The sequence below is a fragment of the Phodopus roborovskii genome, unplaced genomic scaffold (genome assembly GCF_943737965.1).
Source record: "Phodopus roborovskii unplaced genomic scaffold, PHOROB, whole genome shotgun sequence".
NCBI classification, from domain to species: domain Eukaryota; kingdom Metazoa; phylum Chordata; class Mammalia; order Rodentia; family Cricetidae; genus Phodopus; species Phodopus roborovskii.
Window position 1 is genome coordinate 8,377,847 of NW_026126603.1, and position 27,599 is coordinate 8,405,445.

Genomic DNA, 27,599 nt, shown 5'->3' on the forward strand with positions numbered 1-27,599 from the left:
AGATAGTCATTTTTACTATGTTAATCCTATCTCTCCAAGAGCATGGGATATTTTTCCATTTTCTGGCACCTTCTTTAATGACTTTCTTTAAAGACACACAGTTCTTGCTATATAGCTCTTTTACTTGTTTTGTTAGTGTTACCCCAAGATATTTTATGTTGTTTGTAGCAATTGTAAAGAGTAATGTTTCTCTGATTTCTTCCTCAGCCCATTTATCGCCAAGAGAATATTTTAACATTCAATACATACATTTTTCTGTGTGTGTATATGCCTGTGGACATGTCACATGTCTAGAGATCAGAGGACAATCCGGGGTGTTATTTCGAAAGCACCCTCTGTTTGTTTGTTGAGACAGAGTCTCTCTCTCTCTCTGTCTCTGTCTCTGTCTGTCCTGGAACTAACATCAGGCTAGCTTGGTTGGCAGAAAGTCCCAGAGATTTTCTGATCTGTAATTCCCCAGCCATGGGTCAAAAGCCTGTCAGAATACCTACTGTTTTTTTTTTTTTCTTTTCTTCGCCCCTTCCTTCTCCTACTTCTCCTTCTTCTAATAAGTTCCTTGAGGCTATAACTCAGATTGTTGTGGCCATTTCACATGAAATGTAACATATGATGTAATCAGTTGTTTCTGTTATCAGTTGGGCTTCTGCTCAACAGTAGGCTAGTCAAAGCTGAATGCTAGAGAATTCAGCTGCTGAGCTAGAGCAGGAAGTGACCCAGAGACAGCTGAGCATCTCCATCAGTACCATCACAACCAATCACCATTACCACGTGGCATGACAGAAGCCCAGCATCCACCTTACCCTCAAAGCTGGGGACACCTCAAGGAAAGGCAGAGAGGGGGTGACCAAGAAGACCCCATGATAGTGGCACCTGGTCACGGCAGGGACAAGACTGTCATCATAAGTTTGGAGAATAGTAAAACAAAACAAAAAAAAACCCAAAAAACCAGTTTTGTATAAGTAGTAAATATGGTTTCATAAACAGGTATGTTGCCAAGACAACAGCACTGTGTGGGAGCGGAACACCAGAGGCAGCTTCCTTGTGCAGGAGCTTTATTTTGTTCTGTTTTGGTTTTGTTTGTTTTTGTCTTTTTTGTTTGTTTGTTTGTTTTTATTTTTCAAGATAGAGTTTCTCTGTAGCTTTGGAGCCTGTCTTGGAACTTGCTCTGTAGACCACACTGGCCTCGAACTTACAAAAATTCTCATACCTCTGCCTCCCAAGTGCTGGGATTGAAGGCATGTGCCATTGCTGCCCAGCTAAACAGTTGGTTCTTAAGTGCTATCTCGAGTATGTCTTATTCCATGGTGGTTATTGTTTATTAAATTAATGATTGACTGCCCAGAAAAGTTACTGTAAGAGCCTTGACAGGGTGCTCACTTGGTGGTGGAAGTACAATGCAAACAAGTTTCCCTGAAGTCTGGCCTTCAGACCAGCATATACCTTCCAGGGAAAACAAACACCCTTCCAAAGTCAAGCTTGGAGAACATGGTTAAACATACTAATTGAACACCCTTGGGATTATAGAGGAGATGGGGTGAGACTACTGTCCTGCCTACATGTAGGGAGAACCATAAATGATGTAAATTTGGCCAAAACAGATTAATTTGAGTCCACCGTGGCAACAGAAGCTAAATGTGCAGTGATAAGGAGCATCGGTAGGGTCTCACCTCTAAGGCAGGGCTAGGCTTTTCTAAAGATAAAGCAGTCTGGTAAAGTGATTCTTACTCGCTGGGTCAAGCACTACCCCTTTGCCGAATGTCTATCTCCAAAATTTTACATTTGATTCATAACAGTAGCAAAATTGCAGTTATGAAGTAGCAATGAAAATAATCTTATGGTTGGGGTCACTACAATGTGAGGAGCTGTATTAAAGGGTCCAGCATTAGGAAGGTTGAGAACCACTGATCTGGTGGGTTCCATAAGCACATGTATTCAGATTTGAAGGACTCTCTTCAAAGAGGCAGTAAACTTGCTTTATAAATAACAGGACACACAAGCAAGCTGGGTTTCTACCTTGAGATTTGTCTCTTTCTGGCAAGCCATACATACTATGCATCCATCACTTCAATCGTTCTGCAGTGCACAGTCATGGGCACTCAGTGTGGGCATCTGTGTGGCTCCTACCACCGCTCGGCCCAGAGCCCTCATCACCCAAACTAAAACCCTTAAATGTGTGAAACAGTAAATCCCTCTTCCCCACAGCCTTGGGAATTGCTATTCTACCTTCTCTATGGTTTTGACTATTCTAAGTCTCTTCTATAAATGTGACTATAGTGTTAAATTAAAAAAAAAAAAGAAACAAGAAAAAAAAAAGGAGAAACACATTCAAAATGGACTCACTGGAGCTGAAGTCCATGTCATTAAACAGAAACTACGCTGTTACTTTTGAGGACTCTGTGGGTACACAAGATAGCTCAATGGGTAAAGATGTTTGCATTCCAGCCTTATACCCAACTTCCCAAAGTTGTCTTTTGACCTACACACACACTCACACATCAGTAAACAAATTCCCCAAATAAGCCCATTAGGTGGAATTATCCTAAACACGTACACAAAAACTAACCTGAATTAAGAACCTCCGCTGACCTGCTTTCTGGGCCCCACTTTGCAAAGAATACATACCAATCTCCATTCTGTTTCTGCATTTTCAGCCTTGCTCTGTCCATAAAACCAATATCTCCTGCCTATTTTGCATACATCTCCAGAATCAGAATGCTAGACCACATACTAATTTTATGCTTAGTTACTTGAGAAACGCTGTTCTGTCTTCCAGGGCTACTGATCTGTTTTATACCCCTTCCCATGACAGACAGGAATTTCTCAGTATTCATGCCAATACTTCGTATTTTCTGTTTTCATTTGTGTTTAAATAGTGACCATTCTACAGGATGTGAAAGAGAACATTTAATGACTAGTTCTGTACCAGGATGGGACCAGCAAGAGGTGGGATCCAGTGGGGGTGCTGTAGAGGAGAGTAGATGACTGTCATGCTCAGTCACACAGGTGGCCTGCTGTTCAAGCTTCTGGCCTCAGGGTGAGTAAGGCCTGAGGCCCAGTATATTTCACATACCAAGTTAAACACTGCCTCTTCTGGGAGGAGACACCAACTTTTCTTTCTGAAAAGTCATGTCAATTTGCCAAGACAATTATTATGGCTGCTTCCTGGAGAAGCTATGGTAGACCAGATTAATACACAGGATAATGCCTGGTCCAACACAATTAGAGGAATATTTAAATCATTTCCACCGTGGTATTCTGCTGTCTCTTTAATATCTTTACAAAATGGTCTCTGAATTCCTTGGCACTCCTCATATTGACAAGTGGGGTCTCTATGGCATCACCTCTTATCTGCGATCAGTAGCTAACAGAATTAAGCAGAAGCACACTGGTGCCAGTGTCTGGGCCGAGACCTTACACGGGTAGCCGTTTCCACTTCCTCTCTATTGGGACATTTCTTCTTGGAATCTAGCCACCAAACTGTGAGGTTGCTAAAATTCTATCCCAGGGGGAGATAGATATAAGTCCCATATACCCCTCTCCCTAAGGTCCCAAGAACAAACGGAGGTAGATTCCACCACAGTTACTGCAGGGCATCCATACAGGCAAGCCTCCACTGAGGAGCCCAGGTGTTAACAATAGCTTTTGGCCCTCAGCTTTCCTACTCTCCCATCTGACCATACAAGGTCTTGATATACTCTTGTGATAAAGACACCGTCTTCTGTAGGGTCTCCCACTATCATTTCAATTACTTGGGCATCATGGCTTCTCTGCACAAACACTAGAGCCTTCCACAGATTTTCCTTCTACCCCCAGCCCTGGGCTGAGGCTTTGGAGTTTTGCAGTGCCCGCTTGATCCAAGGACTAACTTCCTCTAAAATGAGGAGGACTCACAAGCTAAGCAAAGTTGACAGAGGACAAAGGAGGCACAACCCTGGCTTCCCCCTGGAGATCAACAAGCCCGTTCTCACGGGCTGGCCGGTGTCTTGAGTTTCTTCCGAAGGCCCAGCCCAACTAAGGTCTGTTACTCTCTACTCCCTCCCCTTCTCTCCCCTTCCTAGACACCCCCCTCCCCAGCTTTATCTCCGAAAGGAAATAGTTAAAGATTCCTGCCCTTCAGGGCCTGGCGGGGGCAGCAGAATTGCAGCTTGGTGGCTGTTCCCTGGAGGGGAGGAGGGATAGGACGCTCCTGCAGTTCGGTTCCAGAGTGGAGGGGAAAGTCTGGAAGCCTGGGATCCTGGGGAGGACCGACCGCGGGAGGCGTGTTCCTCTGGAGTTTGCTTTTGCTTGGGAGACTCGCGCACACACCCATTCCTCTAGCCTGGCGACTGTGAGAGGGAGTTGAGAAGCCTCTCTCTGATCCACCGGATCGTCGCCGGAGGTTGCAGGCTGGGCGAGATCTCCCCCAAAAGAGCCCGGGCCCTGCCGGGGAAGTTTCCTCAAGTCGAGGCAGTGCTGCAGCCCCAGCCACCGGCCACCCTGCGCGCCACCCTCTTTCTCCCACTCCGGCTCTGTCTGGCTCAGGCGCGGACCTGGCGGTGTCTCTGTCCAAAGATCTCCAAGGTCGGTACAAGTCTTTCCTAATGGGAACCAGGACTGAGAGGAAGGACAGGGTGGCAGCCTGGGACAATCGTCTGGGAGGAGCTGGGGTGTTTCACAGTGCCCCGAGAAATGCCACCGCGGTTGGGGATGGCACCTACCTGCCCTGACACCTAATGTGGATCGCCTTCCTGGGAGCCTAGTGCGGGTAGGGTGGGGTGGAGTGGGGGGAGTGTGGAGCAGAGCTTTGACCAAAGATCAAAAGCATTTTACATCCTCAGGCAAACTCTGATTTTTAGGAAAAGAAGTTGGCCCAGGAGCGTCTCTTTCTCCACAGGCCTGCAAGAGCTTTCAGTAGCATCATGCCCAAGGCTTGCTCCAAGGCCCACTGATGAAGTTGACCCTGTAGTCTGTTCGCATCGCGCACCCTGGGTGTGTGTAGCCAAGGACACTTACTGTGAAGATCCATGTCTGTGAACCCCTGCTCACACACACCATGACTGCAGCAGCTAGTGTTGGAAATCTGTTGTGGGAGGTCTGGGCTGTTTGCTCCGCTGTCCTTTAAAGGGCACTTGTTGCCTTTCACGTGCAGAACACTAGCAGTTTGTAGATAAGCCACATCTGTTTACATGGCCCTAATGGCCTCACCCTGCAGACAAGGGGTGAAGGCATATTAGAGGCAGACAGTGCCACCAAGGAGTGTCAGAGAGCAAAAGCACCGAGAATCTGAACATAAGCTCTTAAACTACCCTTGTAGTTGTTTATGGATACCCACCCCCACCAACCCATCCGTTTTTAAAGTGTTGACCAACTGAGAAATACCTTGGCTACCATGTCATGCAAATTACCTGCCCTAAACAGTGCGGTTTGGGTGCCATGAGAATTTCCAAATTGCTAATGGCAAGTGAACTTTTGTCCTGAGAGTCTCAGATGTTAAATAGGTGAAGTGCTGAGGGTTTATTAAAGCACTCCCAAAAATCTTAGACCCACAAAAGGAGAACTGCTGAATCCCTAGACATGTCCTTCCTCCTTGAGTGTAGATTGCTTCTCCAGAGTGGTGGCTGAGGACAACAGATGCCTAGCAAAGCTTGACTTGAACACACCCAAATGAGCTCCAGACCCATCCTGGGAAAAGCATGTAAAGAAGGAGGTTTCTTTCATTTGGTTTTGTGTTTTTTCATTCTGTGACAATATGGTATCCACATGTTTTTGACAGATGTCCCTTAGATGTGGAGAGCTGACAGAGGTGTCAGGAAAAATGAGCTCTCTGGTGGTGTCTTTGTTGGGAGGAAGCAAGGGAGGGGAGGAAGGCAGTTAATGGTAGCTGGCTGACACCATGATGGGAAGCCACGTCTTTGACCTTCTCAGTGCCTATAGCTGATAGAGAAAGCAGCAAGCTCCCATGAGCACTAGGGAGAGTCCAGTGTCAGTGAAAACCAAGTGGTTCATGAAGTCACCTCTCGGATGGTCCTAGCAGATCATGAAGCTATTCTGTTTACAGGAAAGACCTCTGCCTCTCATTTAAGGAAACTATTACTGAATACTCCATCCCTGTTGGAAAACTAGAACTTTAGTCACAAAGCAGTCAAGAAGTTAAAGAACTGTGCCTCCCTCGTTATTCAAAGAAGCAGATTTTAACAAGCTCTGCTCTTGGAATTCTGATCTCCATCTGGGAAAGGAAATGATATTTTGTAGGCCTACTAATAATTCAGCCAGATGCTGAGAGGAAATCTGTAAACTACTTATAATTAAGGGTAAGCAGAAGTGACAGAGGTGACAGATAGATGGCAGGTCCCTGGCTTTGCAGCAAGTGAAACCCTACAACCCAGCTATGAGATGAGATGGCTGTCCTGCCACTCTTAGGCTTTGAAGCCAGTCACTTCACCTCAAGACTCAATTTCTCTCATGTGAAGTGTGGACATTGCTTCTGCCACTACTGCTGTGGTAAAGCTCAAGTCAAGAAACAGATGGTATCTGTCAGGTGTGGTGTGTAAAATACTGATGTTGTTTTGGGGAGCAGAAGTACACAGTACTCTGCTGGTATTTACTTCCTATCCGAGTCAACATGTCTTATTTTGTCCACACACTGACTAAGCCTAAACGTAGTGATGACTACTGTCAAAATTCCTAAAAGTGGTCAGTAACAGCCTTGAGCAGACTCCAGAAAAGAATGTAAGTCTCAAAACTTGGGATTAGCTGTGTGTGCCCTAGATACACACCACTGCCCATAAATGAAGTCACGGTCTTCATTTACAGATGAATAAAGAAAGGTATAAAACACTGAAGGAGAAGGAGCTATTTGCCTTTGATTGTTAGCCTCTTACTGACCTTCCTTGGCTTTCTAGTGTCTTGGTGTCTTTTCTCTAAGAGATAGAAAAGAAACCTAGATTACTGGGCAGGAGGGACCATACACTCTTTGCAAGTGGCAAAACAAATGGATGCCTATAGTCTTTTGATCATACCTGACCACCCCTCCCAGTCTGCTGCTCTGTCTAAACTCTGGAGACATCTTCAGTATGTTCTTGGCACAAATAAAGCATGAAAATGAGAGACAGGATGACAATAATTAAAGCTCAGGTTTGGAGTCAGATGGAGCTACATCAGAGTTGTGGGTATGCAACCATCTGTGACCTCATGAGCAACTGGGATTTCCCTTTTAGCTTCTCTGTCCTCCTGATAGACCTGTGTGTGACTTCATGGAATCATCACATGGGCTAAACAGCAGCAGCACATGACATATTAGGCACAGTGCCTGGAAGATTTGGGTTCTCATTAGCCTGAATTAAGAGAGAAACTGCTATCTCTAAGGAAAACTGAAACATCTTTATTACTATTGTGTTCTAGACACACACAGAGCTATAGCTAGAGCCTGGGGGGGTGAAGGATGGAGGGAGGAGGGGATGGGGGTCATTGCCTGCTGTAATAAATCTTTGGCCTTTTGGTCTGCCATGGGTAGCCTGACACAGTTACACCTAATTACCAAATATGGTTTATATTTTCATTAAATTAGTGAACACTTCGTTTCCTATGATCTTTGGGGACAGCTAGATTTTGTAGCAAATAACAATAATAACAATAACAATACTTTTCCTATTTTTTTCTTTCAGGTGAAAGAAAGAAGAGTATAAAAGTGACATAAGACATTTCTTCCAATTTACATTAAGATGGATACTTTTTGCCTCATGGCATCCTTTTGGCTGGCCCTGGTAGGAGGAGTAATCAGTGACAATCCTGAGAGATACAGCACAAACCTAAGCAGCCATGTGGAGGACTTCACCTCTTATCTGGGGACAGAATTCAACTCTCCGAGTACCACTCATCAACCTACCAATTTGGTCCTGCCCAGCAACGGCTCAATGCATAGCTATTGTCCACAGCAGACTAAAATCACATCTGCTTTCAAATACATCACCACTGTGATATCCTGCACAATCTTCATCGTGGGAATGGTGGGGAACGTAACTCTGCTTAGGATCATTTACCAGAACAAGTGTATGAGGAATGGCCCCAATGCGCTCATAGCAAGCCTGGCCCTGGGAGACCTTATCTACGTGGTTATTGATCTCCCCCATCAATGTGTTTAAGGTAGGAAATTCCTGTGCACTTTGTTGACCTCTGACCCCTTGCTCTGTTCTGACTGGGAGGCTTAGTTCTGCTATCTTATAGCTCATTGACGTTTTAAGATTTTTATTGTTATATATTAGACTGTTTTCTAACTTAGTTGTTGGTGAAACAGTATTTCAAGGGTGACCCTTAAGATGTTTCTATTGCATGAAGTGGATTCCCAGGCCAATGCTCCATTTGTTGGCTCCACCGACCATCTTGTAGCAATCGATGACTGGAAGTTTCTTTTGAGTTTTTAAGGTGAGATGTACCAAGCTCCCAACAAACGCAAGATTGAATATTTATTTTCAGTTATCTTTCAATGAGATGCTGCTCAGAATACATACCCACAGCAGAGAGAGCTTCAAGTGGAAAGCTTCTATTTTAGTCTGGGTGCCCGGGCAGATGACTGAGGCTAAAGGGCTTGCTGGCTTCCCTCTCTGTCTGGTGACTTGGAGATAACGAAATCTGCCGGTAGGAGGCCAGGATTAAATTACTAACTAAAACCATTTAAAATAGGCCTGGTTACACCTTCCCACATTTAGCTGTAACATGTGTCCATCCCTGAGCTAGACAACAGTGGTCCAAAGACAATGAAGAAAAGTTGATGCTTCCACGGGGAGTGATGAGTGTCTAAACATAGCTGGGGCTGACTTGCCTTAGAGACTATTTGAGGAAAATAAACTAAAACCAAAAGAAGCAAAATATTCCGAATTTGCTATAATCATTGTGAGGGAATTGCTGAAAAAAATTTAAGTACAGTAAAAGTCAAATGAAATTTGCATACGTGTTCCACATTTTAAGAAGCACCTTCACCTGAAACCTAAGGAAATTGCTTTCCCCAGACTTTCTTTCTCCCCCCCCCCTTCCCTTTACCCTCTCCCTCCTCCTCTTCTCTCTTCCCCTTCTCCTGCCCACATCTTCTAGTGTGAAGTCAAGCTCCTCACCTTTCTTCCCCCCATCCTCTTCTCCCTTCTCTCCTCCTCCTCTTATTTCTTTTCCTCCCCCTCTTCCTTTTCCTCCTTCTCTGTCACAGAAATAAATTATTCTAGGTCAGTGACTCTCAAGAGGTTGTGACCCTTTAGGGGTTGCATATCAGATAGTTGCATTACAGTTCACTACAGTAACAAAATTACAATTATGAAGTAGCAACGAAATAATCTTATGGTTGGGGAATCGCCACAACACAAGGAACTGTATTAAAGGATCACACATTAGGAAGGTTGAGAACCACTGTTCTAAGTAATACAGTTCTAAAATATTACTTTAAACTGTTTTTGCCAATTAAATTATGAGTATGGGGCAGCCTGGAACAGCCTGCCGTTTGTAGTAGATGTGTCTAAATCACAGTGAATTTTCATGGAGACACCTCAAGCACCGGTGTTCTAGCACTAAGGTGGATTGTTTTGTTTTGTTTTTGAGACAAGCTTTCTCTGCTTAGCCCGAGCCACCTGAGCTCCTTATGCAGACTAGGCTGGTCTTGAACTCACAGAGATCCTCCTGTCTCTGCTTAGATTAAAAGCATGTGCCAGCCCACCCAGCTGATAATTTTTGAATATTAACTATCTTTCAAACTCGTACCATGCACTTTATGGAAAGTAGAGAAATTAGACAATGAATAATCAAAAAATTACATACTATTTCTTTCCTCAGAATAAGTATGAATGCATGTGATTTCACTTTGAACATAAAAACAGAATTTTGGAACTAAATTGTTATGCAAAGTTGAAAATGAATAATTAATTTAAAATGTTTAGGATATGCTTCAAATTTACTTTTTTCTCTTAAAATTTTCCACTTATGAGTTGTCATGAGTACTTAATACTTCACTTTCTTGTGATAGCCTTCTTCAGTGATGGGTTTTAAGAGACTGTCATGGGTTTTGGTGTCAGTTGGTTATTGGTGAATATTATTATTAACTCTTGATTGCTTACACATAGACACTGGTTAATGAGTTCATCTTTATTCAGGAGAATGATGAACTCTCTCAAACTAACTCCCTGCTCCTGCTTTGTCTGAAGCATGCTCTATAGATGCAAAGCTGTTTCTTGGCAAACCAATAGATGCAGGGGCTGGGGCCAAAGGAATGGTTATCTTTGAGTTGCTCCTGCCAATCAACACAGTGAATTTCATTTCTACTAGATAGTGAATCATGTTGCTGAGAGAGTTCTGACTATTGTAGAAATCCAAAAACAAATTATGTTGTGTTCCTGTAGCGATAGATTGACACATTGTTGTCCAGCTCCATTGTTCTTCGCTTTGGGGACTCATGATCAATGCACCGTTATAATTTGAAGTGATATAGACAGTTTGGTCATGGTGCTTTCACATCACATGACTGTGGTCATTTAATTCCTGTGTTTTAAATGTAACATGAGTCAGTGGGCCAGTAGTAGTTTTAGAAATTAAACCTTTTAAAAAGATTTGAATATTAAAGTTTTAAATAATTATCTCAGTCCTCTTGCTAGGAAAGAAAGCAGCACTGTCATTAGCTTAAGAGGCCAAGACAGTGAAGTTATCGCCACACTATTCTGTCATCTCTTCTCCCGTCAGAAAAGCACAACCTCTCCTGTTCCTCTGAATTCTACCCAGACTAGTCAGGAGATGTCCTTCCAGGTAGTGTGAGGTCCTGAGTCTCCATCACTGCCTCCTGCCAGCACACCCCAAGGCAACTTGAATCCTTCTAGCCACATTTGGTTCACTATGTCAGCACCTGTCCATCTCACTTAATCACTGTATTAGATATCCAAGAAAATAACATGCAGATTTCTCTAAAATGATGGACACGTACTTTTCATCTTCCTCATTACTGGAAGAATTATGTTGAAAGTTGAATGACCTTTTAAGCTCTCTAAATAGATGAGTTTCAGGGCTGGGGATATGGCTCAGTGAACAAAGTATGAGGACTTATGTTCAAATCCCTAGCACCTGAGTGAAGAGTCAGTCATGGCAGCACACCTGTAACCTCAGCTCTGTGAGTTGGAGACTGGTAGATCCTGCCTGCTTGATGGGCTCCTGGTCAAGCCAAAATGGAAGTGAAGTTTGGTAAGAGATCCTATCTCAAAAAAGGTTAGTTTTCAATTGAAGAAGATAATCTACCAACCTTTGACCTCCACATGTATCTGCATGGGAAAACTCACCTGCACACACACACATACACACACACACACACACACACACACACACACACACACATCTCACACACACACACACCACATATCATACACACACATACACACACACCACACATACACATGCATACAGATACACATGCATACACACACACCACACTCACACACTCACACACACACACCACATCACACACATACCACATATCATACACACACATACACACACACCACACATACACATGCATACACATACACATGCATACACACACACCACACTCACACACACACACACACACACACACACACACACACACACACACGAGTTTTCTAGTCACTCCTATTATTCTGTTTAGCAGTCACATCAGGGCTTTTTTTTTTTTTTAACTCACCAGCTATTTTTCACTAAATAAACATATTTTTTTAAGTTGTAGGAATCTTTTAAAATACTGTTACTTAAAAATGGCTTGTGTTCTTAGAATTTCAGTTTCACTACACATTGAAAGTAGGGGGTCACACATACATGGGGTAATCAAGGCAAGTTTTCATCCAGGAATCACATGCTTCCAAAATCATATACCCCAAAGTCTGTTGCACCTCAGACTCTCTGCACAGATGAGAAAGGGAACATTGATAGCTGGCTTCCAGGAAGGGGAGCACCTGGTGTAAATGCTTCTTTGATCGTCATCCCTGTGTGACTTTCAATCCAGCCTTCCCCATGTGATGGATCAGAAACAGTGTCTTTTGCAGAAAGCTGATATACCTGGGATCGCAGTCTTCTCCAGGGCACCAACACCTAATGGGAGCTAATGACTGAAAGGAGACTGTCTAGTTCTCAGGCTGGAGAGATAGCCCGGTGGTTATTGCAGAGGACCTGGGTTTTGTTTCTCAGCACTCACACAGCAGCAGTTCACAAGTGCCTGTATCTCCAGTTCTGGGAACCCAGCAACCCCTTTTGATCTCTGTGGGTTCCTGCATGCACATGGTGCACATAAATTCACACAGGCACACACACATACACATAAAAATAATAAATAAATTTTTTCAAAAGAGACTTTGCTATTCTCAAAAAAAAAAAAAAAAAAAAAAAAAAAAAAAAAAAACACTGCCATGATTGACACTTAAGTACTGTTTTGTTTGATCTCCCTTGGCACAGAAGGATAGATGGGTCAGAAATAGATTAATTACCTTAGCTGAGTCTTAGTCAAATGGGGGATCATAGGTTTTCTGTGAAAAGTTCATCTGTAAAATGGGTCCTCTATTTAAAATTTTATCTAAACACGTGATCTGAAACTGTTCTGCCTCAATCTCTGCCAACAGTGCTGGTTACATATTCAACCTAAGGTGTCTTGTGTCAGAGTGCAAATACATATGATCGGGCAGTATGCAGACTGTACCTTAGGGCTAGCTAAATGAACTGCAGCTGAGTCAAAAGTAGCAATGTCACGAGAAGAATGAGAGGCTACCATAGTCAGTGTTCTGTCTGTTAACATTGTTCTCATTTAGGAAGGGATTGTACAAGAGTGTCCCATAGAGCAGTTTATGGAAAGCAAGTGTCACATAGCTGAGCTGTTTCCCATCTGTCACTAGCCATGTAGCTTAGTGCCTTTTCATGGTCTCTTGGCATATATATCAGTGAGCTTGACTCCAAATAGTTGCTATCAAGGCATTTAAAGATCATTAATAAAAAACTGGGTAACATCTGGAGTGTATATGTGGCATTAGGAAGAAATAATCAAACAATGAAGAGAAATGGCTCCAGACCTTGCTTGCACGCAAACCCTCACATATGACTGACGAGAAAATCACAGAATGCAACAAAACAGAGTGTGAAGCAGGCAGGACACAGAAAGCAAATGAATGTCACTTGGCTTCAGGTTTTCAAACACTCAAGGGTCTTGCAAGTGGTAGTGCTGAGGGGCAGCTATGACAAACTTGATCAAAGGACAACCCTAATTTTTAGTGGCTCAAAAAGCAGATAATAGCATAATTGCAAAAGAAGACGAGTAAAGAGCATGAGAGAAGAAAAGAGTTTGCCCGCACTTAACAGCCTTTACTGCATATACGAGATGGATTCAGTTTGCCAGGAAAATGTGTTGTCTAATATCCCAACTTCAAACAATATAAAATTTGGCCAAGTATATTAATATGTTCACAAAACATTTGCATGTTAGGATGGCAACACAATGCAAATATCTTCTCTGTGTTTGAGGATCCAAACCAATCCCCAGTTAGCATATTGGTTAGAAACACAGAATGTACTAATTTTTATTCTTTAATGACTTATAAAATTATATCAGGTTAATATATGTCAGGATATGAGTTATGATTTGTAATAAAGTAGAAACCTCAAAAGTGGGGTTTGTGGGTGGGCAAAAGCTTGGCAGCATGTAGCTTCAGGATAATAATTTACCCAGATGTTCACACAGATGTTCCCATAAGCCACTGCGCCTTGCCTTTTAAGCAGAAACAAGAATGAGGGAAAACATATGTATGAGAGACACAGGGTAAAATGAATGAGACTTATGGCCATGAGGAGAGGCAACAAGTCAGCTTAGAGACACAGGACCTCCATAGCAAAAGCTCACGCCGGTGCTCTTTAGATAGTACGGCAGGTGAATAGTGCCTCATTTAGCACATAGCAAGAAGTAGATCCCTGAGGTAGGGTGTGCTAACTGTGATTACTGATTGTGTCCTGCTCTAAGCAACCACCCCTTACTGGGAGCAGCAACCGAAAGTAAGCAAATGCATTTTCTATATAAAACCACCAGGAGCATTTTGCAATGGGAAGCCAAGGCTCCCAGGGCCTCTCTCGGGCAGAGGATCTGAGCAGGGTGGTAACAAAGGGCTTTTACTTAAGGCCAATTACTCCCCATATTCACCCAGACTCTGGCATCTTGTACTAGTGGGGGGGCAGTAGTACAACTGTCATTTTATGACGCAGCCAATCACCAAGACAGTTTGGGTCTTAGAAATAAGTTGTCATGACTTATACATCAACCACCTCAAACATACATGTTCAGTATTGCTTGTTCTGATCTGACATAAGCCTTGACTGTTGAAATTAACTTCTAATAAATTTTTTTTCTTTCTTTTTAAAAAAATATTTGTTTTTGTTTTATGTGCACTGGTGCTTTGCCTGCATGTATGCCTGTGTGAGGGTGTCTTATCACTTGGAGCTGGATCATGGACAGTTGTGAGCTGGCATGTGGGTGCAGGGAACTGAACTCTGTTCCTCTAGAAGGGCAGCTGGTGCTTGTACCTGCTGAGCCATCTCTGATCCCTGTAATCAATTTTTATGAGACCTTCAGATAATGATGGTGATGATTTAACAAAAGAATTCTTCATTTATAGAGTAGATATCTGTTGTCTATCCATCATATTTTCCAAGTTAAATTACCTATCAAATTCCATGTGTGGGGATCATGTTGTTTTCCCCTCATTGCATTCTTCAACAGAGAGAAGCAGACCTTTTCACTCATGCCAGTAGTGGTGTTATAATCATGAAATTAACTGCAGAAGCTTCCCTCAAATTTTAATAGAGAAATCTACTTCCTTTTGTCAAGACCTCTGTCCCTTGCGGATGCTTTGTTTCCCAGCGCTTATGTTTCCTCTCCAGCACCTGTCTCTCTAGGCTTCTATCTACTCCTGACCTAACCAAGATCTCAAGATGGTCCATCCGCTTCAGATGATTTTCCCTCATGCCTCTTCTGGGCTTATTACACTTTGTGTTTCAGAACCCAGCCTCAGCATCTCTCTGTCTGGCAGCCATTCCTTACCCAGCCTAGGTTTACTGCCTCCTAATGTGCTCCCACAGCATCCCCCATTAATCCCATGAGACATCTAACACATGCTCCATTGTATTTGCAAGTGTATTTGTTTGCCTGCAAGTTCCTTGAGGCAAGTTGCCATCATTCCCATGTATCACTTCATCTCGTATGCCCAGCTTAAAATACTTGATGAATGAGGTTTAAAAAAAAATCACTGTAGTTGACTCTTTTAGGCTGCTTTTCTTCCAGACCTAAAAGCAGACTTACTTGATTATTGAATTTATTGACTTTCTACTCCCCCCACCCCTACAAATCAGAATGTCTTGGGGCTCATAAAGCTAAGAAAAAATTGTGAGAAACAGAACACCACACTGTGACAGAAGAGACCCTCATCCCTTTATTTCTAGAGGCCAAAAATTCTTTTCCTATGGTTCCAGAAATTGTGCTATATAATTTCTTCTCTCTTTGGGAATATATAGCCAGTCAAAAAGTCTTTCCAAAGTTACTATGCAATACTCATTTACACTTATTTATGATGTGATTTAGATAGATATGTTTAAACCAAGTGATTTAGAATGTCAAAATGAGCATTCATTTAACAAAACATTTCATTTGCTTTTTAGAGAATAGGAAATGAGTTACATTTCTGGCATTGTGAAGACTTGCTCATTGCAAAAATCCATCTAAATGGCTTCTTTAAGAATAAATGTACACATGAAATGACAGAGTGATAATTTATTAGCCAGTTTCTGTTTGTTATGAGGAAGTTGCTGTCTGGACAGACTTCAGAACTCTGTCCAGGTCTACCTCCCTCCCTTTCTGACTGCTCATTTCCTGTGTCTGGGAACCTCACTGCTTTCTCTCATAGTCATGTTATGTAATTACTCTCATGTGGGTCTGTTCTGCTAACCCTTGGCATTTGCCTTACAGCACGGTTTTCTCCACATCAGCGATGGCGGAATGGAAGCTGTTCCTCTGGCCTGGGGGGGGGGGGGGGGGGGGGGGGGGGGGGGGGTGAGATGGTTTCCATTATTGTTGGGACATGCTGAGAGGTAAATGGAGTCATGGCTGATAGGATTCCTCCATCAAAGAGTTCACCTCGTTTCCATACTGAACATAAAATGCACATATGGAACCAGTTTAGTTTAGACAATGATTTTCACATAATGTACATGTGCAAGCATGCGTGCATATATGTATGTGTTGCCTTGATTCCAATATTCTGACTGGTAAAGCAGATGTCTTGGCTTTTTGATTCTGATGTAGTTTTGTGGTATAAGTTTATGAGTTGCAGAAAGTGATCCAGTTAGTGTGGACTGTGCAAAGTAAGGTGAATGGGAGAGAACTGAATGTACGGCCTCTGGAGCTGAACTTAGACTAGAACAGTAAAGTGGACTGTTTTAGGAAGTCTCATCAGAATAGAGCAAACACCCTGCTGGAATTCTAAGGCTGCCTTCTGGACCCACCATGCTCTCTTGGGAGTGATGACGATGACTTCCTGCATCTACAGTTTTGTTTTTAACTGTGGCCAGTTTTTCCAGAGAAACTGTTCTGCACTGAGAAGTTAACTGATGAAACTAAGTGCAATAATAAAACTGACTGTGTCTTTCAGTGTGAATTGTTGATAGCCTTGTATCTCAATTTCAACATCAACATTTTCTTTTAAATCTGGAGTGTTTAGACTCTCCCCTACTGTATCCTTTGTCTTCAGGATACTGGATCAGATGAGCCCTCAGAAACTCTTACTATTGATTGCCACACATTAGTGCAAATTCAGACTCTAAATTCCTCTTTCACTAGTGTTCTAGTTTTTTAAACAACTTGCCTAAGAGTAATGGGAGCAAACCTCAAACTTTGCATGGCTCTTGCTCAAACTTGGGACTTGGGGCTGGGGAGATGGCCCCATAGTTGAGAATAATGCTGCTCTTGCACAGAACCTAGGTTTGAGTCCCAGAACCCCCATGGCAGTTCACAACCATCTGTAATTCCAGTTCTAGGGAACTCACACCTTTTTATGCCCTCCTTGGGCACTAGTTAATACCTGTTGCACAGATATGCAGTAAAATACTATACACATAAAATAAAGTGAGTAGAGAAGGAACAATTTAAACAAAGAAGAACTACAATAATTTAAGTTTGTATTCACAGGCCAAAGAAATGGCAAAAAAAAAAAAAATAACCATTTGATTATTGAGTTTCATTAAGACTTCATTTCCTAAATTTTCACTTACTAGACAATAAAGACATTGGGGAAATAAAACACACAGACAGCCTCACCCTCCCTCGTAGAGCTTAGATATGAAAGAAGCACAGATGCAAGGATGGTAAATAAGTAAACACAAATGTAGGATAAATACTGAGAATAATAAAATAGGAAAAGAAGAAAGAAAATACATTAACTGTAAACTGGGTAGAAGAAGGGGACTCAAATATGTTACAATTAAATAAAATTGTATATGGGGAGCTGAGGGTGTAATCTAGTGAAGTGCTTGCCTGTCATACTCAAAGGTCTGGATTTGTCTACTAAAGCATTAATCTGATTAACCTTAATCAATAAAAACCAGGAGTCAGATATTGGGATAAAAAAACCAGGAGCAGCCACCAGTTGCTTCCTACCTGTCTCCTTCCTCCATTAAAAAAGGCTGAAATCCTGTCTCCACACGACCTTATCACTTCCTGTCTCCACCTCCTGAGTGCTGGGATTAAAGGCATGAGCCACCACTGCCCAGCTTCTATGGTTAAGGAGGGCCTATCTCTGCTCTCTGATCTCCAGGCAAGCTTTATTTGTCAGAACACAAACAAAGTATCACACAACATTTCCCCCTTTTTGTCTAAAAAAAAAAGCAAAGGTGTTAACTAACATAGAAAAACTATATGCAATAAACACAATAACTATATACAATTATATATAGGCAAAAATTACATCAACAATGTCCAGTCCATTTGCATTTGAAAAATTGAGAGAAAATATTCCATTATTTATTCTATCTTGGTGAGTTCAAAGTGTTGTGCTAATTCATTTTCTATCCTAACTTGTATTACCTATCCAAAACTACCCTTTTATGTCTCTCAACCTTACACACTTCACACCTCTTTTGTGAGTTTCTTTTCTGATTGTATTTACAAGATAAAGAAGCATTTCCTCATGTGTGGTACAATGTGTCATGACAAGATCCCATTACCTGCATCCATCACCATTTTCTGTGTTAGCAACATTTAGAATCTTCCCTCCCAGCACCATTTCTCTCTGCTATGAAGCCTACAGTTAAATGTTCTCAGGCATCTTTACCACAGAACATTACAGGTTACTCAACCCCAGCTGCTCTGTATCCGTTAGTCATCTCTTGATCTCATCCCTCCCTCCCCATTTCCTGGTAACCTCTATTCTTCTCTTTACTCATCTGGGATCATTTTCCAACTTCTAACGTGATGAAATGTTCTCCTTACCTTATCATAGCTTATTTTTCTAAACATAACACCTTTAGTCCATCCGTATCACCATGGACAATGGGGCGAATTCCCATTCTTGTGGGACTTAAACATAAAAGTATACCTGCTATAAAATAGTTCTGCTGGATCAATAGAGAATTTTATTATTTGTGCCTAACTTAAAATAAGTCTTGAACATGTTCACACTGTCTAAAATCATTGCCTGGATGCATGCCTATTTGCTAAATATGGAATGTTATGCCTCTGTATCATGTGTGTTTTATGTCAGATAAAGGAATTTTGCAGAATGTATGTACAAAGAGTTCTTTTCTCTTTTGCAGAATGCATGTACAAAAAGAAAGAGTTCTGTTCTCATAGTTAAATGTAAAGAGTTTAGTGGAATTCCTCTTTGGGGGGGGGTCTTTCCCTGACTATTTCTAGAGATTTTGTTTGTGGAAGAGAGCCCCATAAAAATTATGGTAGTGTCCCTTTACGGAAGACCATAATTTAAGTTATATATCCTGTAACAGAATACTTACTGAAAAGTGTGCTCTTGTGATGGCTCTTTGACTCCACAAAATGAGCAAACATGTCACTATAACAAGACAGAATACTTTTAGCTCACACACTCCGCCTCACCCTCATAACCCTAAAGGAATCCCTGTCCTGTCCAACAGCATGTGTGGGTCTACCTCTGTGATTCCTTTCTATGGATTCAACTTGTGCAATCTACTATGTTGGGTCTGGCTTCTTTGCCTTGTGCAATCTACTATGTTGTGTCTGGCTTCTTTGTCTTGTGCAATCTACTATGTTGTGTCTGGCTTCTTTGTCTTGCCATCACGCCTCTGACAGTCATGCACATGGTGGTGTTGGGTTATAGCTCATTTGTTCTCACTGTGAACATGGACTTAATTCAATTGTTATGAGATGTGCTCATATAGACATTCTCACGTGCATTCTTGTGCACACGTGTATGCACTTCTGTTGCATAGATAGGTATATACTAAATAGACACTTTAACATAGTTATTTATACTAATTCATTTATATTTTAGTTAACAAGTTTGAAGAACTATATCAGAACATGATACAGAATTATGACAAAGTAGTATTTCCTAGAAAGAATTTTTTTCTGATTCAAAAACATTAGATACCCATGTAGCCTATTGTAAACTTGTCCATTACACTTCTTCACCTTTCAAGGAAACCTGTTATTCCTCCCCCATATAGAAACTACCTGAGTCAACTCACACACTAAGAATCTGAGAACACAGAGAGAAACTGAGGACAGTTGTAACTTCCAAGTTACACATATTTTTTTGATGATATGGACAAGTATTAAAGTTAGTCTGAATCCCAGGAAAGTTTTAAAATCTGTTTGTTTGTGACAGAGCCTCACTATGTAGTTCTGTCTAATCTGGAACACACTGTGTAGATCAGGCTAGCCTCTAACTCACCAAGATACAACTGCCTCTCCCAAGTACTGGGACTAAAGGCCATCTGGCTTGTTGAACTGTTTGAAACCATAGAACACAGAAAAAAAATACTATTTTTAATAAATACATCTCTTTGAAAACATCTCTCTTTCTCCCAGCTGAAATTCCAAGTTAAATTAATCTCGAGAGATACAGAAAGAAATACAGAACATTTGGCTTCATTTTTCACACTGCTGTTTTAACACAGTATTCTTTGTAAGCCATAAGGTGCCACACTGTGAAGCACTGATGGAGGGTGCTGGGTTCACTTTAAACACTTCTAGCAGTCAGAACTGGGTTGGTGAGGACAATTTCTCCGAGGTTACTTTTGTGAAATGGCATGCCTCAGGTCTGTCTGTTTCTACACAGTCTGGTCAGTACACCACACTAACACCAGAAGAGTATAGCCAGGAGGACTAATAGTAAAAATTCCAAATTCTAAAATATAAACATAAATCTGAAAGAAAAATTCCCCCTTAGCCAGCAGTAAAGCATACCTCACAACATCCCTCAAACCAAATTTGTTAATGCTGTTCACTGTGTTCATCACATTGTTTCCAAGTAGTAAGAAGAGCAGCACACCAGGCAGGCAGATTTTAGGTGGCGTTTACGTTTTCAGGAAGGGGAGGAGGGGAGCCTGGCCCTCTCTCCAGGAGGTTTGTGCTAAACAGTAACTAATTAGTCTTGAAAGATGAAAATGATACAAAATTAAAAGTTCAATATGAACATTTCTGTACTTCATATTTGTTTGGATGGGCCAGTTAAGTTACACAGCCATGAGTAAAAGAAGTGAATTTTCTTCCACTAATACTGAAGAGGTCAGGGATGACTTCTCTTCCAGCTGGAGGGAAGGCGTGTGGAGGTGGGACATACCTGCTGTGCTCCAATGTGTTTCACACTGTGTGCACGCTCATACATGGAATCTCATGACACAATGTCCTCCGTATGCATAGACCTTCGCAGACTGTTAGAGAAGGAAGGGAAACTGAGGGGGTGGAGAGAGGAAAGCAGAGTCAGATGATGGAAGACTCCCTAAGGCTCATCTCTTAGATGCCAGCCCTCAAAAGACACCCTGTGTGGATGTGAGGACCGTTAGATGCAGGGAGTGAGTTACACCTATGGTTCAGCTATGCAAGGAACACGGCTATTTATAACTTCACAGAGGGGGTCATTGCAATCAGCCATTGTCTTTAGCTACTTCTCTTTTGTTGTGATAAGACACCATGACAATGGCAAAATATAAAAGAAACAGTTTATTTGGGGCTTACAGTTTAGAAAGTGAGTCATGGTAGCAGGCAGACATAGCATTGGAGCAATAGCTGGTCCTCCAACATGGCCACACCTCCTAATCCTTCCCAAAGAGTTCTACCAACTGGGCACCAGATATTCAAACATCTCAATCATTCCACCACAGCTCTACTTGTAAGTGGAGCTGCACAGGCAGCCTCCAGTGGCTGCACCATCCACCATTCCCTGTTTGCAGGGCATTGGTGCACTGTCCGAAGTGTTATAATCTAGTTTCCTGTGGAATCTCAGGAGACATAGCAGATTCTAGAGCTGATGTTATCTGTTAAAAAAAAAAATTCCTTTCTTAGCCACAATTGCTGGGTAAGTGATGAATGACCAAGACAGTTTTGTCCCTGGATTGTTTTTCGTGGTTGGTGATTCTTGGTCCAAGCCCACATTTTGTTCAGACTACCCCTTCTCCATGAAGTCATGCCTTTCAAGGACAGTTTCTCCTTTGGTACCAGATGCACTCTCATGTATATATGTCCCTACATTCAATAAAACATTTCAGAGGAAGTTCTAATTTTCCTTTCCTTTTCTTTTTTAAATCAGAAATGCATTCACATGGACACACACACACACACACACACACACACTGGGCACCAGATATTCAAACATCTCAATCATTCCACCACAGCTCTACTTGTAAGTGGAGCTGCACAGGCAGCCTCCAGCTGCATGGGGGTGGGGGGGGAGAGAGAGAGAGTTTTCCTGCTGGACCAGCCCTCCCATTTCTGTTTCTTTTATGTGTGTGTGTGTGCGTGTGTGTCTGTGTGTGTGGGGGGGGGGTGGGTGGGTGGGTGTGTCTCTGTGTGTGTGTGTGTGTGTGTGTGTGTGTGTGTGTGTGTTGGCAGGCTCCTTCTCTGGAGCTAGACAAGCCTTGACTTGAACTCGTGGTAATCGTCTTCCCTTAGCTTCCCAAACTCTGGGATTATAAGTATGAGCTATCATGCCTGGCTCTCCTGTTTAGTTAGTTAGCTGTTAGCTAGATTTAATTAGTAAACAAAGTAACAGGCTTCTTTACAGCAGTCCTCCAAATTCCTCTCCTCCACCCCTCTATACCTCACTCCTGCTTGTCTTCACTCCATATTCCAGTTTCTAAATCAATATTCTGCACCTTGGTCTTTTCATTTGTCATTATATCCCAGAGGTCTTCGAGAATATATAAAATGATACTACTTCATTCTTTTTTACAGTTTTATACTCTCCCAGTGTGAGAGAACATCATAGCTTATACAATCATCTGTCCCAATCTTTTGTTCTAATAGACAATACTATGATTATGGATGTATGCATACATTCTCCTAATAAGCAAGGGTATGCTGAATGCATGAGAAAATTCCTCACATGCGATTCCTAGAGCCAAGGGTCACTATGCACATTGCTTTGGCAACTATAGTCAAATTTCCTCCATAATAGTTACACCTTCTTGCACCCCCCACTAGCAATGTAAAGTGTTTCCTAAACGTGTTTCTTAATTGAAATTTTCTTTCTTTTGTATTGTCTTTTTTCAGTGCCAAGGCAAATGTTGAGAGTATAGGCCCCTGAATAAAGCACTTGCCACACAAGTGTGAGGTCCTAAGTTTGACTTCACGAGCCCACAAAGAAGAAGCCAGATACAGTGGCATGCATCTAAGACCAGTGCTCCCAGGATGGGTCAGGAGGTGGAGACAGGAAGGTTTCCGGGAACTGTGGGCCAAGTAGACTGGCATGCGCAGCACAAAAACAACAAAGAAACCTTGTCTCAAACAGGCTGTAAGCAAAGGCTTGTTCTCAAATCCGAATTCCACATGTGAACTGTACCGTTCTCTCTTCCTCCCTCCCTTCCTCCCTCCCCCCCCTCCATCTGCCCTCTCTCTCTCAATCTCTCTTGCTCCTTCCACTAGTGCTGCTTGTAAAAATAATTAAATAAATTGGAATAATTTTGGAAAATGTATTGGGTCTCAGAACAAAATGTTCAACAAATCAATTACCTATGCTTAAAAATAAAGAAGACACCATTTTTTTTTTAAATAGAGTATAACGCTAGACATTCTCCTGCTTTGGGGCAAGCAATAATGAACATTCTGAGTCAGTGAATTCTACGTTCTCATTATTACAGAATTCATTCACTTGAAAATTGTCAAGTCCATTCATACTAGATTATTGTTAATTGTTAGAAAAAAGAATCTATGGCAAAATTTTCCTCTACTCTACATCACAAAAATGTTCAAAATGAAACCACATTACTTCTGCCTTCTGGAAGAGATTTCTAATTTCAGATTGAAAATAAAGTGTGGCTGCTTTTGGAGATAATGGATTATGCTTTTTCCCAGAATCGAATTGTTAATTGTAACAACTCACTTCTGTTTAGTTTTCCTCTTACATTTTTGGACAAAGATTAATGAAAATCCCAGAAGCCAATTTGAAAACCTGGTGCAAACCCTGCCAGCCAGGCTACGGCTCAAGCGTAGCTGGAGCCTGAGATAGCAGACTCGAGTGTCATTTAGATGTGACGCTTTAAGGCTGATGTCACGTGGTGGCCATGAGCACGTTGAGTACCGTAACTAGCTTCACTGAGTCGCATTGGACTGAGCTAAGTGACAAGAACCCGTGTGCTGAGCCCTCACACCATGTGTGGGCTGAGGCCCAGTGCAAGCACAGATTCTAGGAAACAAGAATGGAAGGAGAAAGCTTCCATTCCCATGCAGACTCCTCTCCCAAAGGCTCAGTGGCCTCCTAAGCTGTCCTGTGTCTCCTGCTACACTGTCCACTTCAGATGTCATGTCAAAAGTTAATGGAGCCTAGAGGCTATAACTGTAACAAAAAAGTGATGGCCTTAAAATCCTGGTTAAGGTTATAGGTTTGTTTTTTACTATAACAACAAACAAAATAAAACATCACCAAGGTTTCTATGTGATCTGGAATAAGTTATGTGCCATTTCTATCCCTTTTAGAAGCATTCTGGGAGCCAGCAACATGACTCAGTGGGTAAAGTCACTTGCCACCAAGCCCAATGGCCTGAGTCTGATGACAGGGACCTACACATACACACCACACACTCATACTCACCACATACACACATACACAACACACACACACATTACACACACACATACACACCATAAGCATACACACATCACACACATACACACCACACACATATGCACACCATACACACTACACACAAACACACACACCATACACATATACCATAAACATACGCACACCATACACACATGTACATACCATAAACCTACACAAAACACACACACACAACACACATACACCATAAGCATACACATCACACACACACACACACACACACACCACATTCACCCCACATCCATATACACACACCAATAAAAATGTAAAAAAAAATAAGTATATTGATCTGGATTCATTTTCTCTAACTTTTTGGTCTCAGGTCATTTTTGAATTCTTAAAAGTTGTTGAAGGGGGCTGGAGAGATGGCTCAACAGTTAGAAGTGCTTGTTGCTCTTCTGGAGGACCCGAGTTCAGATCCCAACACTCACCTCTGGAAGCTGCTGTCTATAACTCCAACCTCAGGGAATCTCTCACACCTTCTCCTGGCCTCCTCCACCACCTGCATGTGTGTGTTCACTCACACACAGACACACATAAATGAAAATAAAACAAACTCCTTTAGAGCACTATTGTGAGGCCTCTACAACTAGTTTCTTTATGACTATTGATATGTAACATATTACAAGTTAAAACTTGGATTTCTATAGATGATATACACTTAATTCATAAGAAAGTAAGGTAAACCCTTTAAATATGAGTCTAATCTTTATAGAGAAAGGGGGTGTTTTTAAATAAAAAAAAATTAATGAGAAGAATGGCACTAATTTGAATTTGAATAAACCTCTTCAATATCTAGCTTAGTAAAATATTTGAATGTGAATAAACCTCTCTAATGTCTGACTTAATAAAATGCAGCTGAATTCTCCTAGTAGCTCCTGGTTTGGATCCGTTGAATTATGTTGTTTTGGTTTAAATACATTCATGATCACATCTGGCCTCTCCTATATAAGTAGTTGGGGAAGAAGAGCACATTAATGGCTTCTTCATATAATCATGGATATTCTTTCATATAATAGCCAAACTCTGCCACAGGCAGCTTTTGAAAGATTGACTTGGATACGGCCTGGAGAAACTACTAATAAACTTTCCATACACTTGCATCGCACTCACGTGTGTTTGCAAGCATCTTTCGAAGCACATGTCTTTTTCACATCTGTCAGTAGACAGCTACTGGGTTGCTTTTTTTCTTTTAATTTATTTAATTCCAAATGTTGGCCTATATATGGTGTGGTACCAAAAATGCGTCCTCCAGCTTTGTCGCCAGGGATTAGATAGATTCACCCTCTAAATGGAGCTTTAAGACTGAAATCAATCAGACTGCACTGTCCTGACCAGTGTAATCTCGTATTATTTCCCAATGATACAGATTAAATGAGTCAAACTCACTTTAAAAACTTGAAATGTAACAGACCCTTGCTTAGAAGCTTAAAATTAATTAATTAAAATTGCCTGTGAAGTCACTATAATATTTACATTGTGGTGTTTATAGCCCACTGAGTTAATTTACCATACGGTTTAGATTTTCCTTTGAAAGTCATAAAATAGGCTTTACGTATTTAAAACATACTGTCTTGTGGCTTCATCTTTGGATTTCCCAAGTTCTGACAACCTTGACTCTTGTACAGTGGAAAGATAGAGAAATAAAAGACTAAGGCAATCAGTGGGAAAATAAAAGAATTGAGGCAACAGAATTAATCATTTAGGACAGGGAGAGGGTAGTAGTCAAGCTAAGAGTAAATAAAGCATCAATTTCAAAGAAACAAATTTCAACTGGATTGAAAATAATATATAATTAAGAGCTCACTGAGAATCTGGGGGTGGGTGAATTCTGGTCCAGGAGACCAGAACCAAGACTCAAATATTTCAGCTGGGGCTGGAACAGGAAGCCAGGTTTCCACTGTTATCCCAGTACAATGCATCCTCCCTCCCTCTGTGTTAAAGGGGCCTGTGTGACTCTGATACTCTCTGCACTGCACGTGGCATTTACCAGGCTTCTGAAGCCGGGGGGCGCGGGGGGGGGGGGTGTTAAGATACATGTCATATTCACAGGCAGTCACTTAGTAACGAAGTTCTCCTGAGTTTGTAGGTTCTAATTTGTGCCTCTGCTGTTAGAACTGTGCAATTTCATTCTCTAATGAATTCCTGTTAATAGACACCCCGGAGCACCCCCATCTTCCTCCCTATAGTCTCAGCCACAGGACACCCATGGCACCATTTTCTTTATGCTGCATACCCTGTCTGTCTTGTCTTCACAGGGTCATTGTTTCCACTACACACAGATAATTGTGAACACATGACATACTCTACCATGGGGAGCTAGCTCAAGCTCTGAAGAATTTGCATATTAAACCCAGTGCATCAGCTGCATGTTTTCAAATACATGGTTCCCTTTTTCCTGATCATTGCCGCCATTGTCACGGTAACTGCTAGGAGACTACTAACAGGTCCACACCGGGGCCTCAGCTCCTTCGTCTGGTTATGTTTCGCTTTTTGCTTTTTTATCAGTGTCCTATCATAGAGATTTACGATTACAATAAAGTCTAGAATTTTCCGTTAGGTTTGGGGCCTTGCTGCATGTCTTTCTCTGAGCACTCATTGTCTGAAAATAGCTCTGCTTGCCTTTTATTATGACAAATCACTGGCCTCCAATCATAGCTTGAAATCCTTTCTCCATTCAGGCAGTCAGGTGACATGAACCTGTGCTCCAAAGTAACCTGCTAAGCCCTGGCCCATGAATTTGCTGCTGCACAGAACAACTTCAGTAGTGAGAACATCTCAGTTTTCTGCTTTAAAATTATACTCTTTGCACCAAGTGATCCTTTGGTTTATGTTTTCAAACTGGGAAGTCTTGGGTCCTTTGTTTCTGAATCAGTTACTCAAGGAGATACTGTGGTTCCCACCCATCAGGTGCCTGAGGCTACAATGAAAGATTCATGTCTTTCCTCTGGGGAAAGACAACCTCTGGCTCTAGAACTCTGTTTTGTTTTTTCATTCAGTTGCTTTTGTTTTGTTTTTGAAACACTTTGTAGCCCTGGCTGTCCTGAAGCTTACTCTGTAGACCATGCTGGCCTCAAACTCACAGAGATCCACCTGCCTCTGCCTCCCGGTTCTGGAACTAAAAGCATGTGCCACCACATCCAACATTGGATTTGTCTTTAAAAATCATTTTATGGGCAAGAAAGATGGCTCAGCCATTAAAGACTAGGTTCACAACCAAAAAAAAAAAATCATTTCTTTCTGTTTTGTTCTCGTCTCTCTTTCCCCTGGTTAATAGTAACATCTATA

General features: G+C 41.8%; 1 protein-coding gene across 1 annotated transcript; it reads left to right on the forward strand.

The window, feature by feature from the left end:
* The first annotated feature begins 7,663 nt into the window (after window positions 1-7,663).
* On the forward strand, window positions 7,664-8,196 carry Ednra (endothelin receptor type A). Its single transcript, XM_051205825.1, is given in 2 exon segments — window positions 7,664-8,102; window positions 8,104-8,196. Coding segments are annotated over 2 exon segments (447 nt in total). The 5' UTR covers window positions 7,664-7,700; the 3' UTR covers window positions 8,149-8,196.
* The last annotated feature ends 19,403 nt before the right edge of the window (window positions 8,197-27,599 follow it).